The 23603-nt window shown below is 42.6% G+C and overlaps 1 protein-coding gene across 4 annotated transcripts; it reads left to right on the top strand.

Moving 5' to 3' along the window:
* Nucleotides 1-9053: 9053 nt before the first annotated feature.
* On the top strand, nucleotides 9054-21016 carry LRIF1 (ligand dependent nuclear receptor interacting factor 1). Of its 4 annotated transcripts, none has more exons than XM_068918092.1 (4): nucleotides 9054-9244; nucleotides 15434-16943; nucleotides 18528-18806; nucleotides 20059-21016. In XM_068918092.1, exons 1-4 carry the CDS (start codon nucleotides 9180-9182, stop codon nucleotides 20524-20526), a joined length of 2322 nt encoding a protein of 773 aa, XP_068774193.1. In that variant the 5' UTR covers nucleotides 9054-9179; the 3' UTR covers nucleotides 20527-21016. The 4 variants fall into 4 exon arrangements, with proteins under 4 accessions (XP_068774193.1, XP_068774194.1, XP_009665597.2 ...); XM_068918093.1 differs by having other exon boundaries at nucleotides 9068-9244; nucleotides 15442-16943; XM_009667302.2 differs by lacking the exon at nucleotides 9054-9244 and adding an exon at nucleotides 9332-9862 and having other exon boundaries at nucleotides 15442-16943.
* The last annotated feature ends 2587 nt before the right edge of the window (nucleotides 21017-23603 follow it).

The following is a 23603-nucleotide window of genomic DNA, read 5'->3' as shown; positions in this document are numbered from 1 at the left end:
CTTCACCATGAGTCCTAGGAATTGTCTCGTACAGCAAAAGACAGAGCCATCAACAGCAGCTGACTGCCTTTTGGTGTTCAGCATTGCCACTAACCCTGTGACCCAGGAGATGATTTTGTGGATGCTTATGGGACATGAACTGCATGCAGGCACAGGCGCATCTTCCTGTGGGGAGAGACTCCTAACCGAGCAGGTGGCACGAGTCAGCCAGGAGGTTCAAGCTTTCTTTGGGGTTCCTTCTGTTGCAAAGCAGCTGCACAGAAAACATATGCCTGATCTCACTCAACAGTTAGCCCTGGTCTTTGGTTGGAAAGAATAGAGTTCGCGTCCGCTTAGAGGCAGGAGTAGGAGCAAAGTTTTGAGCAGGAAGCTGCAAGGGAAATTGAGTTCTTCGACATCTGCTTCTGGGTAACAAGGTAGCAATGGTTTCAGAAGTTCCTGTGAAAAGGAAGGGCCAATGTCTAGTTAATGACCACCTCTGCTCATGGCAAAAAGACTCTTAGTAAAAATGAATTTCCCAACAGAAATGTTTGTCGGTGCATCCTCTTCTCTGTTGGGAATCTAACCTGACTTACAGTATTTGCATGTGGAACTGGTCAGTTTTTAAGCCAGCCAAATGCATCTGGGATTTCTGCTGATGAAGGTTTCTGACATCAAGGGCATGGAGACAAGTGATGGCATCTTGGCTGTGCCTGTCTAGTGTGACGCATAGCTACTCTAACTTGGTGGTGGCAGTATCTCAATCTAGCTTTTGTTAAGTGCATTTAATACAGTAGAGAGAGGTGCTTTAAACTGTTGCTGATAGATATTGCTTAAGTTTGTCATTCCTGCCCCTCCCTTGGCTCCCTTGCTCCTTTCTAATATACAGAAAACCAGTTCTGTATTTCTAGGTGATTTTTTTTTGTCCTTCCTTCATTCTTTATGAGGCTTACCTTTTAGACTGGTTTACGTTGTGAGGGTTTGTGAGTTCGGGCAGTAGGTGTCTTTGATCTAGTTGTCCTTGTTTTGTGTCTCAGTTGGTGGAAACAGGCACTTACAATGATGTGAATCATGCCATAGGTAGGTGTCCAAATGAGGTCATCTGACTGCCTGTGGTGACTTATGCTTTGGGGAGTCTTTTCCCAGCTAGATGCAGGGTTTTTAGACCTGCTTTAGCCTTTTGACAACAAGAATATTGATAAGACAGCTTCCTTACTTGAGGTTGGAGAAACTTTCACTGGTAATACTGGTTTACCTGTTCAACCAGCTTCACTGGTTGATTTAAAGGACTGAAATCACTAGCTGAAAACAGAAGTGACGGCAAAGGCAGCTTCATCTCAATAAGGTTATCTCCAAGGCATGGGATCTACTAGAATGAAGCCTTGCCTGGGAAGTACTGCTGTGATTGACCCTATTGGTCTTGTGCTTCTGGTGCTGAAGCATTTGGGTTCCAACATCTTCACTGAAGCAAAGCAATAGGTGTAAATACTCATAGCTGGCTGAGGACTACGTGCAGTGAAGAACTAACACGGAGATATTTCACAGAAACCTGGAGCTGACCCTGAACTTGGAGCCAGCTGTCTACACTTCCCATGGACAATGCTTTTTGGAAAATACATATTCACTCCAAACCCAATGTACTTTAGTTTCACAGTACGCACTGGGTGACGGCTTCAGCTAGCCTGGGTTGGAGTTAATGGTAAGTTTTGTCTATGCAGTGTGTGTTTGGATCTTCACAGACTGTGGAGCATGAAGAACAAAGTGACAACACTATTTGGTTTTAGATGGATGACATTATTTGACTTCTGTGTCCTAAAACAGAACTGTGCTGAACACGTCTCTGTGGCCAAAGCATAGGCTGATGATGCTGACCAGCCTGGACCTGGAGGCAATTTAGTGAGGATAACAGCTGGTTTCTAGACTGGGGGCAGGCTTTTTGGAGAACTAGGCTGTTTTCTCCAACTTCTGCTGATTGGAGCAGTTCTGAGTATTAAAATTTAAATATAAAATCTTAAAGTCATGATCATAATCTTGGATTGTGGTGTCTGATTTTGTTCAAAGTCCTTTCCCAGATCTAGACTCAAGGGATGCATAAATCTGTATCCTAATGACTTTCGTTACACTATACTGGTAAGTGATATGTCACTTTTAAAAATGAGATTTAGAATTCTAACTAATTTACTTGTTCTTGAATATTTTACTGAGTCCATCAGCAGGACCAATCAATTCATTACCCTCATGCGTAGTGTAGCAGTGCAGGCAGTGGAGTGCGCACCCTACGGCAGAAAACACTGCCTTCACGCAAGATTTACTACCTCCGTGCTCTAAATCGTCCTGTTAAAGTTTAAATTCACTCCTCCCTTCTTTCTTACTCAAATATTTTTCTTTAATCTAGAAACTTTCTATACTTGGTCTCATCGGAAAATGTTAGTCTTATAAATTAAATTTTATATGAACCTATTACACACGGAAATAAATAAACAAACAAATAAATATAAACCACTGCTTAGAAACATGATGCTTGTAGATCCTCAAACTTCCCATTGACATTTCAAACTTTGGATGAGTTTTGACTTTTAATTCTTTGTGGTTTAGTGTTGATTGTACAAAAAACAAAATAAGCAATATTAGCTAAGATTTGGTGGCTCTCTAATAAAATTTCAAGCATTATTTTGTTAAATGTCTAGAAATCAAAACAGTGGAATGCAAAATTCTTATAAACTCCCATGGAACCCTGCTTTATTTAAAATAATGTTTTATGATGTCTAACACTAAGTTTACAGTTTCAAGCTGTATAATTAGCAGTGAATTTAGACAGTCTTATTGCTTTATACTTGCAAATTTGCAATGCATGGTTGAAAATATTCAGTATGCATTACCATGGAAGGGAAACCCACTTTTTGTAGGAGACGCACACATCGGATGACTCCTCACAAAAAACTGCATTGAGAACTAGAAGGCAGTTTATAATTCACGTAGCATGGATTGAATAAGGAATACATGGATAAGCTCTTACATTAATTTTAAGTTAGCATCATCTAGCTCTGTCACAAGTGTTACAAGACTGAAGATGTATTAGGGCATCAGTTGTGTTAGTCAGCTAAATTTGTCGTCTCCTAAAATCTCAGTGGGATCAAGTCTGACAAGGGCAAGGGTTTACAGTAGCCATACTGACTGGCAGAGGATGCATCCATTTAACTTCATTTATTTTCTGATTGAGTTGTGAGTCCAACAAGCCAAATAATCTTTTGAAGAAAAGACTGGACTAATAGTCAACAAAGAAATGGCTTAGTTTTTGCACAAGTAACTGTTTTCATTAGGGACACAGTGAACTCAAGTCAAAAAGAAGTGATGCTATACGAACAGCCTGGAAAAGGAGGCAATCAGTTGAACTGGTATCCCTCAAAGACCAAAGACTGCATCAAAGTCAACGCTTGCGCGAAGTCAATGGGTCTGTTCGTTTTCCACTTTAGGGGAAGCTGAATTATGCCTGGATTAACATGTTCAAACTTAACATGAGGAAAAAATTATGACTATGAAAAAGCCTTAGAGAAATGTTTAGTCTAGCTTCTTATAAATGAAAAAGCAAAGATCTATCTTGCAGTTAACAAAAGCTAGAGGACTTTGCAAATTCAAAGGGAATTTTAAAGGTTTAACAAGAACTGCCAACATTTGAAGGAGCCATAAATTTTCAGAAGTCTAAGTAGCCTCGATGAAACCTGAAAGGTAATTAGTTAGGAAATGGAGAACATACTATGGCTAGAATTTTACTGTAGAGAGAACAAGTGGTTCATATCAGTTCCCATTTTAATTGTACGAAGTATCTGCAGAAAAGTAAGGACATTGGATTCACTGGTATCTTTTAGGATAACTTTTCAGAGACTGGCTTCCTTTTAAGAAATAAAAACAACTGAGTTAATCCTAAAGATGTTTGCCTTTGAGATGTTCTAGATTACGGGCTAGTCTCTGTCTAAAAGTGTGATTTTAAAGTACTGGCCAGAACATCATCGGTCTGCTGTAAAACAGTAAAAAACTATACAGAGAGATGGAACAGTGGAAGAGAGAATGTCCAAAACACGTCAGATGCGATACTTCCAGTTCAGTCAGACATCAAACCTCACTCAACAGAATATCTGGATGGGAGGAGAGAGGAAGGAGGGGGAAAAGCTTTTGACTGGGTAGAGTGGTGATTTGTGTTGAACCTGTTTGTGAGCAAACATTTGACAAATGCTTCTTTCTTGACGTATTACAGTCATGTATAAATCATTGTGAATTGCTTCAGGCAAATTCCTGCTATTTGTATGGCATGGGAGGACAGGAAGAGTCATGAGCCTTGCCCTTTCTTTGCATTAGCATATGTCCCTCTGTGTAAATATAACTGAATGTGGGGATATTTCCATGTCCACCTGAATGGATATTGAAAGTTTGGGACCTTTTGGGGCTATTTTCTTTAGGGTAGAAAATCAACCTTTTAGGTTAGATGAGTTCTCAGGACAGCAGCTGCGTTAACTTACAAGAATTGTGCCCTGATTCTTATTCCCTTAAACACATCGAGTTCCTGTTGAAATGTTTACAAGCTGGCCCCTGGAAAGTTGCTTCCAAGAAAACAACTTTCATTTCACTCTCCTTTTTCAATGGCTTCCAGCCTCCAATCAGTATGAATTCACAACCAGAAAGTTTATTCTGTCTAGATTATTTCTTCATTCTCCTGAAGTGGTAGTTTTCTCACTGAAGTGGTAGTTATCTCTGAGCAGTGAATGAACTGCGTTGCTAGTCACTAATATTTAAAAAAACAAATTCCTCAGTAACATAAAAGCCATTCCCTGCATTTACCTTAGACAATTTTAACAATCATAGTTTATTCTCAGAAAACAGAAAAGCTCAAAATTAACATTTGAAGTGAAAGTTCAGCTGTAATTTTATGGCTCTGGAACTTTAAAGAAAATAAACTCAATAAAGACTATAGGACTTGTAACACAATTGCAAGGGCTTCACAGGTACTAACCATGCTATAAGGGAACTCAGTTCCTGAGTACTAACCTGCTGATGAAGAAGTATAAATAACATATCTCACAGGCTCCCTTCTGAACTGAAATAATGAGGTCTTTCTCCAAACAACATCCTGAAGTGGTTCAGAGGTTAAATCAGTCCAGGGCCTTCTCTGAGAGGTGGTATGGATGGATTGTGAAGGTCATGGTGCCTCTAGCTCTTCCAGAAGAGCTCTGTCCTCAGATGTTCCAATGCCATGTCCCTCAATGTAAGCACAGTGTTGGTTTCACGCAACACAATCAAAAAAGGTGGCAAGTTCCAAATTGCCTTCTCATTAGTTTGGACATGTGGTAAAGAAATAATTGTTAAAGATTATGCTTTCTCAGATGCATCAAGAAACCACACAGTTGGTCTAAACCATTGTGGCAGTGTACCTTCAGCTAACCCAGACAAGAGAGCACAGGGGAGAAGAGATTATTTAGAATGTATTTCTAAATATTACCTCAAATGTTGTTTACTCCATTTTCCAAACCCTTGACAGGTTGCTTCTACTGCTTTGTGAGTCAGGTAAGTCACAGAAGGAAACTTTCCATTCTTTGCTGAAGGTGAAGCTGATTATAGCCATTCTAACAGAGCAATACAAGAATTTAAGTTGGAATCACAGAATGGTTGAGGTTGGAAGGGACCTCTGGAGATCATCTAGTCCAAGCCCTCTGCTCAAGCAGGGGCATCTAGAGAACATTGCCCAGGATCGCGTCCAGACGGGTTTTGAATATCTCCAGGGAAGGAGACTCCTCAACCTCTCTGGGCAACCTGTTCTAGTGCTCAGTCACCCTGACAGTCGAGAAGTTTCTCCTCAGATTCAGATGGAACCTCCTGTGTTTCAGTTTGTGCCCGTTGCCTCTTGTCCTGTCACTGGGCACCACGGAGAAGAGTCTGGCCCTCAGTGATGCCCAGTGAAGGGAAGTCCAGGGAAGTCCAGCCCTTGCTCAAAGCAGAGCCAGGTCAGGTTGTTCAGGGCTTTGTTCTGTTGAATTTTGAACAGTGCCAAGGAAGGAGGTCCCACAAAATCCCTAGACCTCTGTCCCAATGCTTAACCACACGCACGGTCAAAATTTTTTTTCTTCTATCCAGTCAGAATTGCCTTTGCTGCACCTTGAGCTTGTTGCTTCTTGCCCTTTCACTGTGCACCTCTGAAGGCAGCCTGGGTTGGTCTTCCCTATTGCACCCCCAATTAGGCAGATGAAAGCAGCAATTAGCTCCCCCTTCACCTTCTCTCCTCGCGGCTGACCAAACCCAGCTTTCCCTGTATGTGACATGCTCCAGCTTCCGACCTTCTTAGCGGCCCTTCCCTGGACTCTCACCAGTTTGCCAATGTCTTTCTTGTACTGGAAGAGGGCCCAAAAGTAGATGCAGCGCTCCAGATGAGCCCTCACAAATGTAATGCCTGGGGAAATTCTGCCTTCTGAATCATAAATTGCTGCCACTTTTGACCCATTCTGTTGCTTCAGGGAGAAGAACGGCAGAGGGAGGAAGTAAAGGGACATTATGGTCATGAAGCAAGAAGGAAAGGAAAGAATACAAGAGAGTCTCGTAGTCTGCTCCCAAGAAAAAGTTCAAAGTCAGTAACAATAATTCCCAAATAGATTTCTTCATTTAATCTTCATTTGATTGTATGAGGTCAACTACCCTGTTTGGCAATATTAGTGATTTTGTCAGTGCTTTGGCTGGGAGCCAGCGAGATGGATACCGCATTGGAAAGATGGGATTTGGGTTGTTATTAAACTGGCTGCATTTCACACCACTGAGAGCTACAGACCATACTTGGGGTTTTTTTGGTTGTCCCCCCCCCCACCAAGTCTGACTAAATGAAGGTGCTCTGTTGTTCTTAATTAGAGGTCAGCCTCTGCCTCACCCAAGGCACTTTACTGACTGTTGACTATAAAGAGTCAAAGTCTTCGGTATGACTGCGTTCATCTCAGAATGGGTGTCTAAAATAGACTGGATGAACTGTACTTGAAAGGAGAACATTTTTCTCCACTGCCTACAAAGGGCAGTGGGGATGATTAGCACAAATATGGACATCTACGTGGGGGATATCTAGAGATGGATGGGTTGAGGCGCTCATGGGTTTTTATATACCAGTCATATGAGCTAAGTTCCCATCAAAGAGAGAAAGTGAGTCTGTCAACACAGATGGAAGAAAATAGCTTTGGCAAGCTGTTCATCCACATATAGAGAGGAATCCAACATGTGCTTGAAGTTTCATGCCACTATGATAATCTGTGGTTGGTAAAAGCAAAACTTCCAGAGATTATTTTGGAAGTTTTCCCCTCCCATTAAAGACAAAGATGGATGCCGAAAATCTTGGAGGCAGTATGAATTGATTTATAAAGGCACATCATATAAAGTCATTTATGTGGCAGGATACCTCTAGAAAAGAGAAGGGGAGATAGAGGATAGAGAAAAAAAGATGAGAGTGAGAAAGAAGTGCTGTGGGTAAGGTGAGGTGGATGTGAGTGAAGGGGTCAGCGTGTAGATGAAGGACTGAGAGGCAACCTGGTACGAAAGTTTATTTAGATGAGGTTATTAGATGAGCCATGGCCTCATGTTGGTGAAAATGAAGCATGTGTGACAAGACAGACAGCATCCTAGGAGAGCTGTGAGTGTCAGGGAAGGATGTCAGTGAAAGCAAGAAAATTCATGAGTGGAAGGAGCCTGGAGAGTCAGAGTAAATAGAAGTCAGTGACGCAGAGGGCTGAAGAAGTCAGTTGAAGGTGATGTATGGATAGGATAGGTAGAGAAAGGCAACCGATGTCTTATGGACTTTGGGAGGGTGGTAGAAGGGGAAGGTCATGCAGACGAACCAGGAGGATGAGAGAAGACTGTGTGTGGTGGAATCTGTGAGGGGATTCCTCAGGGAGAGGTGAGAGATGGCCAGTGAGAGCCAGTGAAACTGGAAAGTCACATACACAGCGAGCGTTTGTAACTCCTGCCCTATAATGATCTCCCAGATTTTAACAATTTGCAGGTCAGGGATTTCCTGAGGATGTTGTAGTTTGTTTTTTTCCAGTAATGCCTAACAGAAGTCTTGTACAAGTCTTCGTCTAGTCTCCCCTCAAACCGTTCCTGGAGGGAGGGACTGGTGGAACTTATTTAATGGCAGAAGCAGACCTGAAGAGGGCAGTAACTGAAGGAAGCCTGTTAATGAAATGACTTCAAAGAAGTAGGTTGAGTATGAGTAGGAAGAGCTAAGTTCAAGGTAATTAGGGAACATCAGAGTAGGAACAAGGAGATGTAAGGACTTAAGAACCAGCTGAGGAGCTGCTAGAGCGATAACTGGGAATAAGAGACCCACACAGAGCAAACGGGATTGCGAGTGAGGAAACACTGCAGGGCCCAGCAAGGCAGTCAGTTGGGCGGAGAAGCCAGACGGAGCATGTGAGAAGCATGAGGGACGCTGGAGAAAGCAACAGCACTTGTGCCTCGTCGTGAGGGCTGGAGCTCCGCTGAGGAAAGTGATGGCATCATACCCGCTGTCGCTATCGAGGAGCCACCCTGCGGGCGATGGTGGCCCGGCCCGGCCCGGCGCGGCGCAGGGCTCTGAGGAAGGCGAGGCGGGTTGGGGACAGCGGGGCGGCGGGGCGACACGCGAGGCAGGGTGCGACGTGGAGGCCAGGCCTCCCGCGGGGATGGGGCCCAGGCCTCCATCTCCGCCCCGCGGCTGCCGCTGGAGTGGCCTCGAGGCTCGGTCCCTGCCCGCTGCCGGGGCCGGGGCCGGGCCTCGCGCGGAGCCTCCGCTGGGGGGAGCGGAGCCACGTCCGGCGCCGAAGAGGCCCGCGCAGGAAGCAGTCCCTCGGCGGGAGGGAACCACTTCCGGTGGCGGGCGGAAGTGCCGCCGCAGCTCGCCTCGCCATTTACAGCCGCCGGGCGGCGCCGCGCGCACTTCCTCCCCGCCCCGGAAGTGGGCGGGGCGGAAGTGGCCGCCGATTGGCGGCGGGCGCGGGCGCTCCCCTCGGCGCGGCGGCGGCAGCGGCAGGAAGCGGCGGCGGCGGCCGCAGGCAGGGGGCGGGGCGGGGCGGGGCGGAGGGGCGAGGCGGAAGTGACGCCGCGCCCCGCCCCGGCCGTTGTCCGCGCTCGCGCCCCTCGCGGCGGGGGCCTCTTTCCCCACCCCCCACCCCGCCTCCCCCGCTCCCCCCGCGGCGCCCGCCATGTCCCGCCGCCCGCTGGGGGCCCCGCGGAGCCGAGAGGAGCGGCCGGGCAGCGCCGCGCAGTTGTGAGTACCGGGCCGCGGGCCCTCGGCGCGGCGCGGCGCGGGCCGGCCCAGCGCTGCCCTGCTCCGCCCCACCCGGCCGCCCGGGGCGCGGCTGGCGGCGGCGGCGGCGGCGGTGGGGAGCCTCCGCGCCCCGCTGCCGCCCTCCGCCTGAGCGCGTAGGAGAGCCAGGCCCGGCTATAGCAGGGAGAGACGCGCCCAGGTACGGCCCCGCCGTCGCGCCCGCGGCCCGGCCCCGCCACGCACCTCGCCGCCGCCGCCGCGCTGCTTCTCTCCGCGCCGGGTTTCCGCCTTCCTCTTCGCCAGAAGGCCCTGGCGGAGCGGAAGAGCGGCGCCCCGCTGGCAGCAGGCCCGCCGGAAGCGTGGCGTCGAGGCCGTGGTGCCGCGCCGCCTCGCCCCGCGCGCTGGGGCCTCTCCCCGCCTAGCCGCCCTCGAGGGTCCGCGCGCGGCGCGCGGGGGCTCGAGCTCGGGCGCCGCTGGAGCGACCTGCGAGCGCGCGGCTGCCGGGCGATGATCTGGCGCCTCCTGCCCTCTGCCCCCGCCGCAGCCGCGTGCTCGTCCCGCTGCCTTTGCTGCTCTCCCGCTCTTCGCACCTGAGTGTTGTGTTTGTCCGGCCGCACGGTAGGCTGATTGGGCTCACTGAGCTGGCATAACGTTGCTCCTCCCTTTGCTGTTACTGTTTTGTGTTTGTGAGTTCAGGGGACTAACGCTGCGGTGAGGCTTGTGCCAGAGGCCGCCGGGAAAGGAATAGGGACGGGAGGCTTAGGGGGTTAACCCCTTTCAGTGGTAGCACGGTTTTATGGCGTTAATTCAGTGTAACATAAGCCTGCAGCTGTAGATTCTTGTTGCTCATCGGACGATACTTGAGTGCAATCATGCCAAGGCAACTGAGAATTTTCTAAGCTGCCCAAGACTCAATGTGTGTTTACATTCCTGGAAACGTACCCAAGCGAGCTTTAAATTGGCAGCGCAGCTCAGATGGGCTGAGCGCTCAAGTAGCAAGTTGGCCTCAGCTGGGTTTTGTAATCTCCCTGGAGTGCTCTACTGCTGCATCTATTTGCCTAAGAGTTTCCGGTTAGCTCACTTAGTGCCAAACGGCTGCCAATGGGTGGTTGTTGTGGCCATGGGATTGTAGCTTTGTCTCTGTTGACCTTCTGTGCAATTCTGCCAAAAATGTCATTGCTGAAAGAAGACCTGGTCTTTAATTGGTAGAGCTGTAGTATGTAGCACACAGTCTGTTTCCTGGCAATTAGCAAGTCCCGGAATAATTATCTGTGCTACCAGGAATGTTCCACAATGCATGAAAAGGTTTCTGTACAGAATTACTGTCAAGAAGAAAATGTTACTTCTGCTGTCTGTGAAAGCTACTGGATTATAATAATATGTTATGTCTTTAGGAATGTTCTGAACCTAAATTCTGGACAAGATTCTTAGCTTCTGTAGCTTCTTTCTTATGCAAGCTCAGCATCAGTTTCTGGATTTCCTTCATATAATAACAACAACTCTTTTTATCATAATATTCAGTTAATACATGGATAAAACATGGCCATATAAAATGAATAAGGACTATAATCAATTTATTTTACTTTGTTTGTTGGTGTATGCTTCTAATTTATAATCAGTGTTAGTTTGCCGCTTCCAGGATTCAACTTTACCCATTAAAATAAAGGAAGTTAATTCTCTGGAGTTTGTAGTGGCTTGATTGTCCCTGTTTGGTTTATTCATAGAAGATGAAAGTTACCCTAAAGTATTACTTGGGAATAAAGGCAGACTACAACGCCGCTTGACGCTGCTTTTTTCTGTCAGCTTTGAAGTATAATGGAAGCTTAAGCAAGTGTTTCCATTTGTTTTTGATCTCCACTCGTATATTTCTAGATGGCTTTCACATTAGGCAAGATCTTGATACTTATTGAAATGATGTGTTGGGATGCTGTGGTGGTTGCAATGGATTTGAAGAATTGTTTTATTCACTGAAAATATGCCAAAACCATTTTTGTTAAGGCCTGCTTAATATATCTGTATGGCAAAAATTAGGGACATAAGATTAATTTTTAGATATTTGGCATTCTACTTTTTGAGATTACCTCTTAGTAAGAGTAGCAAACAGTATAGAGTGGGGCATTCAGGCAACATTGAAATTGGTGTGTCTGATTGTATGAATGACAAAAATGGGAATTTTTTTCCAGCTGGGAGAAACTTAGGCTATTTTTATTTATCCAGACTTGTAGAAAAATAATATTAAAAGCTTATTCTTAGTATCTGTACCCTTCTGTTCTCTCTGCTTTTGTAGGTTGCTTAATGCCATTCCCATTTTTGAGTAGGAATACTGCCATGCCAGCTGTTCAGCTAAAGCAAATCTGACCTTCTTTGACTAGTTCTCTGTCCCTCTGTCAATGTCACAAAACAACATTTTTTAAAAAAAACAACCAATAGTTAATAGTTAACTAGTTAATATGATGGCATTAGAGACAAATTTTGACCACTCTTTTCCCCTTTTCCTTCCAGGAGTTTATTGCCCTCAAGTTTTCTACAGGGCTCTACCTTAGCATTGCTCAAGGCTTGAGCATAGAGTATCACAACACCATAACAATAGAAAGATTTCTCTATGTGTATAAGTGACATTTGTGAGGGCTTATTAGAAGAAAGTGAAGTTGTATAAAACTCTCTTGCTTTTATTTTGGGAGTAGAGAAGGGAAGGAGGATGAAAGGGAGAAAAAAACCTAATTCAATAATTATAAAAAAAAAAAATGAATTTTTTTGACAACAGGATTGCTAAATAATCTGAAATATATGACATACAATTGAAAGCTGGGACCATCCTTCTATTTGTTCTTGTGCTACCTTAACAGTATTGAAATTGTTAATCTCTGCACAATTTGTGGACTTCCTATTAATAATTTTTTAGGAAAAGAGATTAGTCTCATTTAACATGAATTACTCTCACACTGCTAAGGGGGAGAAACTGCTGGAAAGATTTTTCATTCTGCTTGAGGAATTCTTAAAAATACTCTTAAAAAAAGAAAAAATGGCCTACTGAGTGGAGAAAAATAGCATTTAGCTCTCTTCTTCATCACTCAGAAATGTATAAAGAAGACTGGAAATGCTTTATTTTGTGTTGATTATATATGAAATGTCAGTCCTACTTATGTCTTTACATCAGAGGTCTTTAGTGACATGAGATATATATGGTGACGCATTCTCAACATGTATCTGAAATAACAAGAGCATCTAAAATCTTCCTGTTTCATAGACGTTTGAGGTAGATATGTATAATCAAGACTTCTCAATATCTCACTTGAATGTTTCCTTTCCTTTCTTCTTTCTATCTTTTAGCCTTTTGTATTTCTACAATCCTGTAAGTATCTATTAAAGAATTTGTTGCAAATAGAAGAATGTTGTCTAGAAAACTGTAATATAATTTTGGGTTTCCTGCTCTTTTTGAGTGTGAAAATAAAAAGCTACAGTTGTCTTCTGTAGTCATGCAAAGTAGAATGATTCTGGACTTCAGACAAATGGTGGACTTTTAGGGGAGTTTTCTTCCCAAGCTGGATTACTTAAAAGATCCTGTTCCCAGCACAGCCTCAAAAAACAGTTTTTAAAAGTACCGCTGAAAGGGAGGTATACAGGGGTGCAGGGCAGAAATGAGAAGAGTGGAGGTGAGCACCAGAAACTGGCTTTGCTGCTGAAGAAAAGGTTTATGTAAGTGCATCCTCTGTCTCCTCTCTCTCTTTCTCTTTTATTTTTTCCTTGCTTCCCAGCTCTTAAATCTACCACTCCTCCTCCTCCCCAAAAAACTGTGTGTGACAGATGAAGGAGCATGCCTGCTGAAAGATTTCTTTTGCCTTTTGATGCCTTTGTGTAGTGATAGCTAGTTTGAGTGGCATTTAAATGCCTGTTTGCTCGTTGGGAAATTGAAATGGTTGAGGAGGTTCAGCTGTTCCATGTCTCCAGAACTTGTTGAAAATAGATGTCTGAATTCTCCTTCAGAATAATAATTCTTATATGTAGAAGAGAAGAAGGGTAGGGAACGTAGATCATGGGGTTATGGGAGAAGCATTCAAAGCATAAAAAGGTACAGATGCAAATTACTGTCCAGGAGCTCAGTGCTGATCTTTCCAAGTCTACCTTATCAGTAGCACTAGGAGGTTTAAAGTGGCTCCAAAAGTGAGCTTTTTCTGCTTTAATTATGTTCAAACATTCAGATGTATCTAATTGCTGCTTTTTGTTTACGTAAAAATATTTAGGTGAAGTCACTACCTTCAGTGCTAGTCTTTCTCAGTTATCATTTCTGATTCCAAAATGATTCCCTTCTACTACTAAAACCTCTGATGACTGCTTCCACAAGGAACTATGTGATATATTGCCCGTGTTTTTCAGTTTCAGTACATAATTATTTTTAAAACAAAAGTATTGCAGAATTTCCTGCCTCTTGTACAAATATGTCACATCAATGTCTGCTTTGACATGCCATATGCCTAGAAACGAGGCTTTGTGCCAAAGCATTGGACATGGGAGTTAATTCTAAGGTTGCAGCAAGGAAAACTCTTCATGTCTAAAGCCTTCCATGTTTTAGACAGACAATAGCATGGTTATGTGTATCAGCCACCTGAGGGAACCTGACCCCTCAAACTGTAGCAGGAGCTGTCCTACTCTGGGAGTGAAGAGCACCCTTGTGGCTTGTCATTTGCTGGGAAAAGACAATATCTTGACTGACTTCTTGAGCAGATGCAGCGGTTGGACTCATGAATGGTATCTCCTATTCACTCTGTTCCATGCTGAGTTGGAAGCCTTAACTATTACTTCACCGCCAGAAAAAAAAAAGCCAGTGTTTTAAAAGTACTTGAGAGTAAACAGATCTCAGTATTGTTTTCATCTGGACTGGGATTTGCAAATAATCTCAGGTCCTTGTTCTCAAGGCATTAATTGATGTGGAAAGTCAATAGGGCAGAGCTAAAACGCTCTTGGTGACTGAAAATGGAGTTGGCAGCTTTGTGTTTTAGTCATTCTGGATCTGACATCAAGACAATGAAACCTACTTTCATTTCATTGGGTCTTTTCTCCTCTTCTGGTGAGAGAAACCCCATTTTGTTCTTATGTCTCTCAAGCTGCCATGTCACTTCTGCAATGCTTTGGGCGTTAGATTGTTCTGCTGAGAATCCAAGAGTTTTTGGGGAAGATGCCTTCATTCAGGCAAACTCACTTGAAGCAGGAAAGATTCTCTGTCCCGCAATGAACTTGAAAGGTCTTTTGTCATTCCTATCTTGCCCTTTGAGATGATCAAAACTAACTTTTGGACTGACAAAGTTGTATCTATCTGTTTGCTGTTTTGAGTTTTTAATCTTCACAAATCTGTTTGTACTCTTCAGACTTTCCTGGTGCTGATTCCCTGTAATCCTACTTTATGAAGCCCTCTACTTACTAGAGTTTGACTTCTGTTCTCATAAGTTTTGTAGCGCTTCCACTTGTGCTTTGATCACGCTTGCTCTTTGTGCCCTCTCTTTGAAGATGACAAGCTTCCTAGTCTATATCTGCCTAAGAAATGAGTGAGTAGGTGAGGTGTAGGCATGAGAGTTGGTCACCTACCTCTTATTCCACAAATTAAATGTATTCTGCATCTTAACTTTGTTTTCTGTGTATGTCTGGAGTAATTTCTGCTTCTGTCCTTGCCATGCAACGAATCTGCCAGTATTTTCCTAAAGCTTTTCTAAAATCCCTACTTCTTAGCACTAAGTAGGGGGTATTAATAGTAGCAGGGAAATAGGAAAGCAAAAAATACAGCTTCTCTGTGAAATCTAGAGATAATGAACTATTTTCCGTTTTAGAAAGAAAGGCCCTATAAATAGTAGAGGAAGATAATTGGAGGTGTTTTGGGGATCTTTTAAATTATTTTGATCTGAAAAGGATACCATTCCTTGCTACTCTGTGATATAATAGTTGGATATTATTTTCAGATAGTCTATGATATTCTGAAATGCTAACTCAAAATGTACAGTAAGTAGATCAGTATAATTTTTGCCAGTGAAGTTCCTGAAGATTAGATCGGGCATTTTTCTGTAGTTAATGTGCTTGTAAGGCATAGCAGCACTGGGTATACAATTCACTGGTGCACTTTAATTGAAGTATCTATGCTGTGTTCACTTACGCTATCGTTCTTTTTCTTTTTCTTTTTCTTTTCTCTTTTGTTTTGTTAAGCATTGCAGGCTGTATGTACCGAGTAGTTCAGACGACGGGACCAGATGGAAAAAACCTTCTGAAATTACTTCCAATTTCTAAATCTTCAGGAAGCTTTGTGCCAATAGTTCAGTCTTCAGCCATGCCAAATAATCCTAAAGCGAATATTTCTAGTCCAGTTCATCTTACTTTTAAGACACAGCTTCCCAATGCTACTTCACCTTCATCTGTTAAGATACCTGTTTTTCAGTCTGCTAATCCTGGAAAGATTATTCTTACAAGGACATTAGACAAACAGGAAAGTGTTAGAGCAGCTTCTGAAAACGAAAGCTTAACTGCAAAATCAGTTGCTAACATCCAGAGCAGTTGTGTTTCAGTTGATAGACTGTCTTTGCAGAACATTGCTGTAACAAGTTCATCTAACCAGAGTAGCACTGCGTACATGTTGGTAAACACGAAAAGTCTTCCAGTGACTGTGAAGTCTCCAGTACTGCCCTCCGGCCACCACCTCCAGATACCAGCTGATGCAGAAGTGAAATCTGTTCCAGCTTCTTCTTTACCACCTGCAATACAGCAAAAAATACTTGCAGCTGCAGCAACAAATTCACCTGGAGGAGCTGACAGTACAAAAATGCCAACTGTTATTTACGTATCGCCAGTGAACACAGTGAAAACAGTACTTCCCAAGCGTCTGCAAGCCATTTGCCCAAAACCTGCCACTGAAGTTTCAAAACCATTAATAATGACAACTGCACAGAAGGCAAGTAGTTCTCCTCCAGAGGCAGTAACATCTGATGGTCAGCAGTGCCAGCAAACTCCAATAAAATGGATTGTGCAAGAAAGTTCACAGTCATCAGCACCTTGCCTTATTCCTGTAAAGTCATCAAACAACATGGTTTCCAAGATCTTGAAGACTTTGGCAGATATGAAGAATGTAGAAGTTAACTCTGCAAATATGTTACCACTCTGTTCCACTGGTGGAAGCCAAACAAAAATCATGCCTATTAAAGATAACGCTCTGGTCATGTACAATGGGAAAGTCTATTTGTTGACTAAAAGAGGCTCTGATATTTTGTCAGCCCAACCTGACAAACAAGCATCTTCCTCTCCTGATGTTTCGCTTAGGAAGGAGGCGTCTAAACTAATTGATTCTGATGCAGTCACTAAAATAACCAGTAAAGTAGTGAATCTGGTATTGTCAAAAAACAAAGGAATGGTACTGTCTCAGAAAGATCCAAAAACATGCATAAAATCAGAACTTGCTTCACCAGCTGGCTTAAGAAAAGACTTAATGTCTGCGTCTGCATTTCTGGTGACACCAAGGGTTAATCAGCAGAATTCCACTGTAAACCAGGGACAGAGTTTGCCCATCAGCAAGAGCATTTCAAGCGGAGTGGCCCCTATTACAGAAGTAGGGACACAGGAAAACATATACCAAAATGGCAAAGAGAAGAGCCATTCTCCCAAGGCAGCAACTGCTGCTTTACCTCAGTCTAAACAAGACTGTACTTTCAGTGAAGACTGGCAAAAGGTAACTCTCTCCAATAAAATGTGCCAATCTCAGTCTGTGCTAAATTGCTATATGTTCCTGGTTCTATTTGAATGAAATAGCTAACATTAAGTTCACAGTTTTTTTTTTTTTTTTAAACAGGTGTCCTGGCACCAAAAATACTGGCCTAAAGTGTGGTTCTTGATTGGAAAAAAATTAAAAGATTGTTTTAATAAGATTGCGCTATGCAAACGAGAACACGCATAAGGAAATGAAAAGGGCAGAGAGAAGACGATTTGTTTTTCCTCGTAGGATAAATTATGTATAGCAAGTGGAACTGTAGGGAAGCTGTTCATTCTTTTGAGCTCTGGCAGTTATCTGATCTCTAATGTTGTTGATCTCTACTGTGTTGCCACGTTCTTGCAGCAGAGCAAGCATTGACTGTGGTGTAGGTGTGATGAAATAACGTAAAGGAGTTTGCAGCTAAATGAGAGCGAACAAGGTGGAAGAGCAGGGTTTGTCATTGAGACAAACTGCAGTGTTACACTAAGTCAGCTTCTGTTTCTGGTAGCTGAGAGAACCAAAGGCAGGAGTTGCATTTCCTTCCTTTTGTGCTGTGATAGGGAGAGATCCACCACCTTTTCTTGTGGTTGATGTCAGGCAGAAGAAACTCCTGAGAGCTTTAACGCCAACAGTTGTTTCCACCGTTATGCTACTCTTCTTATAATATGACCTAGAGAATATCTAGAAAATCCTTGACCTCATATCCCACAAGCTCTGTACCCGTGAAGAATTGCAGGTCAGATTTTCAGCAGCTCAAAAGGCCAGGAGGAGTTCACTTCCAGATGAAAAATTGCTCTGAAGACAGTTTGTGCTTGATCATAAATATGCTTAGCTGACACTTTTCTTCTGCCTGGTCAAACATAATCATTTTAGACGTTTCAGTTATTTCTGTTGTTCCTCACCTGAAACATGGCTCAAGTAGACCTTTTTTCTTTTGTGCTGTGTAGTGCCCAGTGTTAACATTCTCATTTGCTTTAATCTCTGTGAAAAATAGCATATCAGATATTTGCTGCTTATTTTTCCTTTTTTTTAGTCCATAGACTTGGAAATGCATGGGTGCTAGACATACTGATGTGAGATTGGCCTTGAGGATTAGAAACGGTTCATGTTACAGTGAGGTTAAATACACGAGATTGCTAAATGTGCTCTGTTAATCAACTACAGTGCAAATATGGAATGTTTTCAACGGTCTGAAAGGGACACGGTAAAGAACGTTATCTCTGATCATTCGTCATCTTTCTTTGTTACTTTGAAGCTTTAGGATGAGTGATTTCCTTGTTGCTTGTTTTACTTCTATGGTTTGTTAGTTGATTGTGTGTTTTCTGGCTATTACACAATGTACTCAGGGTTTTAAATAACTAACAATGATGTTAAATCTATGATAATATATATGTAATTTCTCAAAATTGGCTTCCATATGTTAAATGTAACTCTTAGAAAATGACAGCAAACCTTTTACCAGTGTTTTTAGTAATCTGAGCTAGATAGATATATGGAAAGGCACAGAGAGAGAGAGAGAGAGAGACAGAGAGATTGATGGCTCTCACCGTTTATGTATTTCAGATCCGGTGTGAGAAGATGGATTCACCAGGAAAGTTTATTCAAATCAAACACCAAGAAAAGCCACACTGGAAACAGTACTTGGAATTAAGGAAAAGATTTGGTCTCTCTAAAGAGGAGAGAGTATACCTTAAGAGAATACCCTTAAGGACCTCGTGTGAGGTATCAGAAGAAAGGGTGTGTTCCAGTAATAGCTTGAAAAGGAGAAATGATTCTTGCAGTTCATTGTCACTAGATATGGGAATAACAAATCAACACCAGGAATGCGTTGAAGAGGAAAAGGTATCTTGAAATTTTTCCGTGATAAATGAAGCATTCTGCAGCGCATTTAGAGAGTAGCATACGTATAGGCAGAACAGAGCTGAATGTTTATTCTGAACCCTCCTCATCCCCTGGATCCCTCAGGGCAAGTTAGTAATTGTTATGGTCCCTGTGAGAATTGTCCCTAGAACTTATCTACTGCAACAGAGCTCAGAGCTATGTGGTTTCAATACAACTTCAGTACCTTCTGAGAATTTTTCTCCCCTTTTCTGGGTTCAGCTGAAGGAACTTCAGAAAACTCTGAAGAAGTTGCTTTGAAGAAGACTAGCCCCTCTAGTGGTGGCTGAACAGTCAAAAGGATAGCCTTTATTCGAATAGAAACTATACCTGTGTATGCTAGAGTACAATACCTTATCTACCTTTAGCCCTCTGCAAACAATTGTTTATATTCAGTAGTGCCATGGATATATGAAGAATAATTAATTCTTAAAAAGCTTTACCTTTGAACAGAGGAGAGTTTGAAATCAGGCAAGTGCTATTATTTCAAGGTTCTTCAGTCACTCACATGACTAGATGTGGCTCACTTCCAACGCGAGGTATCCACTTCATCAAGTGTGCTTTTGTTAAAAGAAATAGAATTTGGTCTCTGTCTACATCTTTAGAGTTAAGGTTCTCTAGATATAAGGACTTCCATCTTAATACATTAAAGTGATTTTATCCATCCACAGTGGTTCTGGTCATCTCCACAGTGCTCTAAATTTCCCTCTAAATGTTTCTACTCTACCCAGTCAAAGGCTTTCTCAAGTTTTAATAATTCTATGTTGAGAGTCCTGCTTTGAACAGATCTGCTTCCTTTTCTGAGTAAAGTACTTGGAAATGTGAACATGAAGAATTCTTCTAGGCTTTGAATCTTCCCATCAAGTTAGATTCCCTTGATAGGCAAAACTTTTTATCTTATGTTCCAGTTAAAGAAGTTAAGCTAAACAACAGTAGGAGATGGTAGTTATGTACAGAGAAGGCAAAAGTGGACTGTTGACTAGGGAAGGAATTTAATGCTCCGGAATCATAGACCTGGGAATTTTTGCCGGTAGACAGTAATGAACATAGAAAGAAGTGTGTTTGCTCAAGCTATTAAAGGAAACTACCTCTATGCAGTAATCCTAAAAGCCTGCAACAAATAACTCTTTAGTATGTGCTTAATGTACTGTGATGTAATGTAGAAGGGAGCTCAGTTTAACAGAAGTATGTATGTGTGTGTTTCTTGACTGTACAGATAATTGTGGATCTGGAAGAGGACTTGTCTAAGAAAAGAAAAATGAAATCCTCACTACTGTCAGACAGTGGAAAAAGAAGGAAAACATCAGTCAAATCAACCACAACTCCAAGTTCAGAAAACACCAGCCCAAGTTCTGTAGTACTCAACAAAAGTGTTTCACTTGCACCAGTCCTGTTGCAGCAGAGTGTTTCCACAGACTCTGTTATATCCCCTCTAGGGAGGGACTCTGAGCAAGACCCATGCTCTCAAAATAGTGATATTACAGACTCAAGTATTCCGATTTCAGTGTCTTGTGAAAATGATACTTCAGTTATTGAAGGTTCTTTCAGAGATGATGCTTTCCCTTTGACTCCCCCAGATTTGGATGAAACAATCAGGGATGAAAAAATAAAACGACTTAAACAGCTCTTAAGAGAACGAGAAGCAGCACTAGAAGAGATGCGCAGAAAGATGCAGCAAACCTGAAATACTGAAGCTGGTCATCTGGACCATGTTCACCTTCAGTGACTGCAACAAGAAATTCTATGCTTAAATGAACTTAAGTTTTTCTGGCAGATGGAGGATCTTAATGAGATTTACAATATGTGTGTATTTAGGAAAGTATAAGTTTCCTCCTAGAGACCAGGAATATAAGAACTGAGTTGTCTAGAATTCTGCTTTTGGGACATCTTTATGTCTCAAAGAATGCAGAGGATAAGCGCTTTTATTAGTGTATTCTCTATATTTTGAATTGAGAGCTTTATGTATTAGTCCTAGAAAATAAACTTTCCCACTGTGGAATTTCATGGTCTGTCTCTTAGAAATGGAATGTAAATTGTAAACCCCAATTATAGATATTTTTTTGTTTTGCTAATGTTTTATAGTGCATGACAGCTTTTGTGAATTACTGAAAACTGTCAAATTTAATTGTCATAAAAGGTCATTTGTCAGTGTTTAATAAATACTATTTAAGCAATCTGGGGCTTAGATTTTAGGCAGTAATAATGCTGATATTTATAGAAAATGTCTTGCAGCTGTGAAGATGGAACCAGAACTAACACCTGTGGAAGCGTGTTAATGGAGTTATTAGATACATGTCTCTTGCAGTCATCATTGTAAGCCTTTGTAAGGCATTTGCCAACTGGGCAGTGTAGAAGTTTGGTTGTGTGTGTGTTTCTTCTTCTTTTTTTTTTTTTTCCCTTCTAAACATAATTATGTTGAATTACTACTTGTTGAAGCAAAAAGGGCACGTTTCTTTAACCAGATGTGGTATCTTTAATAACCCTCGATGAATTTCTCTTCCATGAACTTGTTTAGTCTTCATTTGTATCCATCTCTTGCTACTTAAGTTTCTCTTTGTAGGAGAGAATGAGCACTCAGACTGTCTGTCTTTGCCATCATGATTTTACATATCTCTAGAGCACCTTTTTTCCAGGATTATCAGACCCTGTATATTTTGTCATTTGTTGTATGGAAGCCTTTCCTTGCCCACTGCCATCCTTGTCATTGAAACTTGTAAGGCTCTTCTGCAGTTCTTCAAAGTCAGCCTTTATTGTTACCGCCATGAATAACTTCATGCTGTCTGCAGAATTTATTGTCTTAGACTCAATTATTTTTTTTTTGTCTGTTGCTGGCTCTATTGAACATCATAGATCCCTGTAGACCTCCATTGATGAGCTCTGTTCACGTTTCTCTGCAGTTGCTTTTTGACTACAAGGACCTTCTTTGCTAGCATGTGGATGCCTAGTATATGCGTAGGATTTCGGTGAAAGACATTGCTGAAAAACTTTGGAAAGCCAAATAGGGTTGATACAGCCCTATCTCCCTTATTAGTATGCACACTGACTGTCTGGAGAACTCCAGTGGATTAGTGAGGCAGGGCAGCCTTTTACAAGGGAAGAAAGGGATGGTCCCTGTTCTGAATAGCATGGGGTAGGCCAAATATAGAGGAGATGATACTCTGAGCATGCACAGTGATGGGTGAAGAAGGAAGTTATATAATGGAACTGAGCTGTTTAATGATTGAAATTATTGAAGAGGCAAGTGTCTATAATGGAGCAAACAAGTTTGGGTGATTTTACCATGGGCATCCATGGGCTCATTGTACAGAGTGAATGTTTTGGGGGCAGAAATCCCATAGTTTAGCGTAGGGAAGCAAGCACCTAATGAAGGGCCTGTGCACAGTGGAAAGAATATTATGTATGAATTGGCTGTGCTGGCCTAGGTATCTCATGAAATTTAGCCTCAGTGTCACAGAACTAGGAACGCCTGTGAGACAGCTGAGTGCCTGAGGAAAGCACTGCGTTGGCTGGACCAGTGAACTCCAGACTCTGCCTGGGAGGCCGAGTTGCTCATGGAACAGGTGTATACAGGTGTTCATTTCCTTTATTCATAAATATGTAAAGCAAAGAGGATAATTTGTGGGAGATGATTTTTTTTTCTAGCAGTGAATGGCCTCACACCCCTGAGGAAGACATATGTTTGCCATCTCATATGTGCATGTTCCTGAAAGCATGGAAGAAGCATAATTTATACTAAGCCTGCCTGTCGAACGTAAGCAATAGTGAGAATGCAATTGTTCCATGTGGGAAATGGGAAAGTTCCTCATACGTGGGCTAGCAATCCGAAAAGGGAGCGACACTGCCTCGTGTCTCATGTGTGATGCTACAGTCGCCAGTTGTGATGTTCTTTCAGGAGATGTCATTCATCGATCCTGACTGCCTTCTGACAAAAGTCTTTCCTCTTTAATTTCCACCTATCTCTGAAGAAATTAATGAAGCTGAGTTCATTTGTCCCTTTCTTTGTCATGGAGGATTCCAAGCGTAAAGTTTGATGATGCACCACCTTTCTACTTTCAAGACCTCTTTTCCTCTAGCAAAGTGGTCTGTCAGGCCTGAGTTTTCTCTAGAGACAACGCTAAGATAGTGAAAACTGGAAGAATCCTCACTGCAAGATTTTTGAAGAAATGTGACTAGCGGGATTTAGTAGAAAAAAGTGAATGGGCTATTTTTTCCTTGTGAGCAAATAATAGAAAATGCTTAGTGCAATTCAAAAAGGCAAAGTGAAGTCATCTGTGGAAGAGAAAGAAATAATTTAGATGTTGCAAGAAAGGCGAAAGGATCACTGAGTGCCAAGAGAAACCCTGTGGGGTGCTGATGCGGGAAAGTTATGCTAGCAGCAACAGCAAAGGGACTCCCAACAGCTAAGGAAAGGTCCTTAGGTTGTCGGAACTACTCCTCTTCCATCCACATTGCTATCTGTAGCACAAATTATATTTTTCTGCACTATTCTTTCTTGAAACACCTGTGATTGACAATGAGTTTATACCACAGAGGGCAGAGTTCTTCTGGGGACTTGCCTGCAGACCCAGGAGTGAAAGTTATTAGCCGCCATCATTACACACAGCCTTGGATGTCAGAAGGTGTTGCAGGTATACTCCATGCTTGCTGTCAGGTGCATCGATGGATTTAACCTATGAGTTAAAGCCATCGCTTTGAAGCAAATATTCAGGACGAGTCAGTGAAAGACCTTTTAGGAATGACTAGGTCCAAAGATCAGAAGTG

The sequence above is a fragment of the Struthio camelus genome, chromosome 24, assembly GCF_040807025.1.
Source record: "Struthio camelus isolate bStrCam1 chromosome 24, bStrCam1.hap1, whole genome shotgun sequence".
NCBI classification, from domain to species: Eukaryota; Metazoa; Chordata; class Aves; order Struthioniformes; family Struthionidae; genus Struthio; species Struthio camelus.
The sequence above is the reverse complement of the archived record's forward strand: the minus strand, read 5'-3'. Positions and strand labels throughout refer to the sequence as shown.

Excerpts from the sequence above, each read along its gene's own strand:
- LRIF1 (XM_068918092.1), top strand. The coding sequence starts at position 9,180 with ATGTCCCGCCGCCCGCTGGGGGCCCCGCGGAGCCGAGAGGAGCGGCCG. Across the intron at positions 16,944-18,527 it reads TCAGTGAAGACTGGCAAAAG|ATCCGGTGTGAGAAGATGGA; the intron begins GTAACTCTCTCC and ends TATGTATTTCAG. Across the intron at positions 18,807-20,058 it reads AATGCGTTGAAGAGGAAAAG|ATAATTGTGGATCTGGAAGA; the intron begins GTATCTTGAAAT and ends TTGACTGTACAG.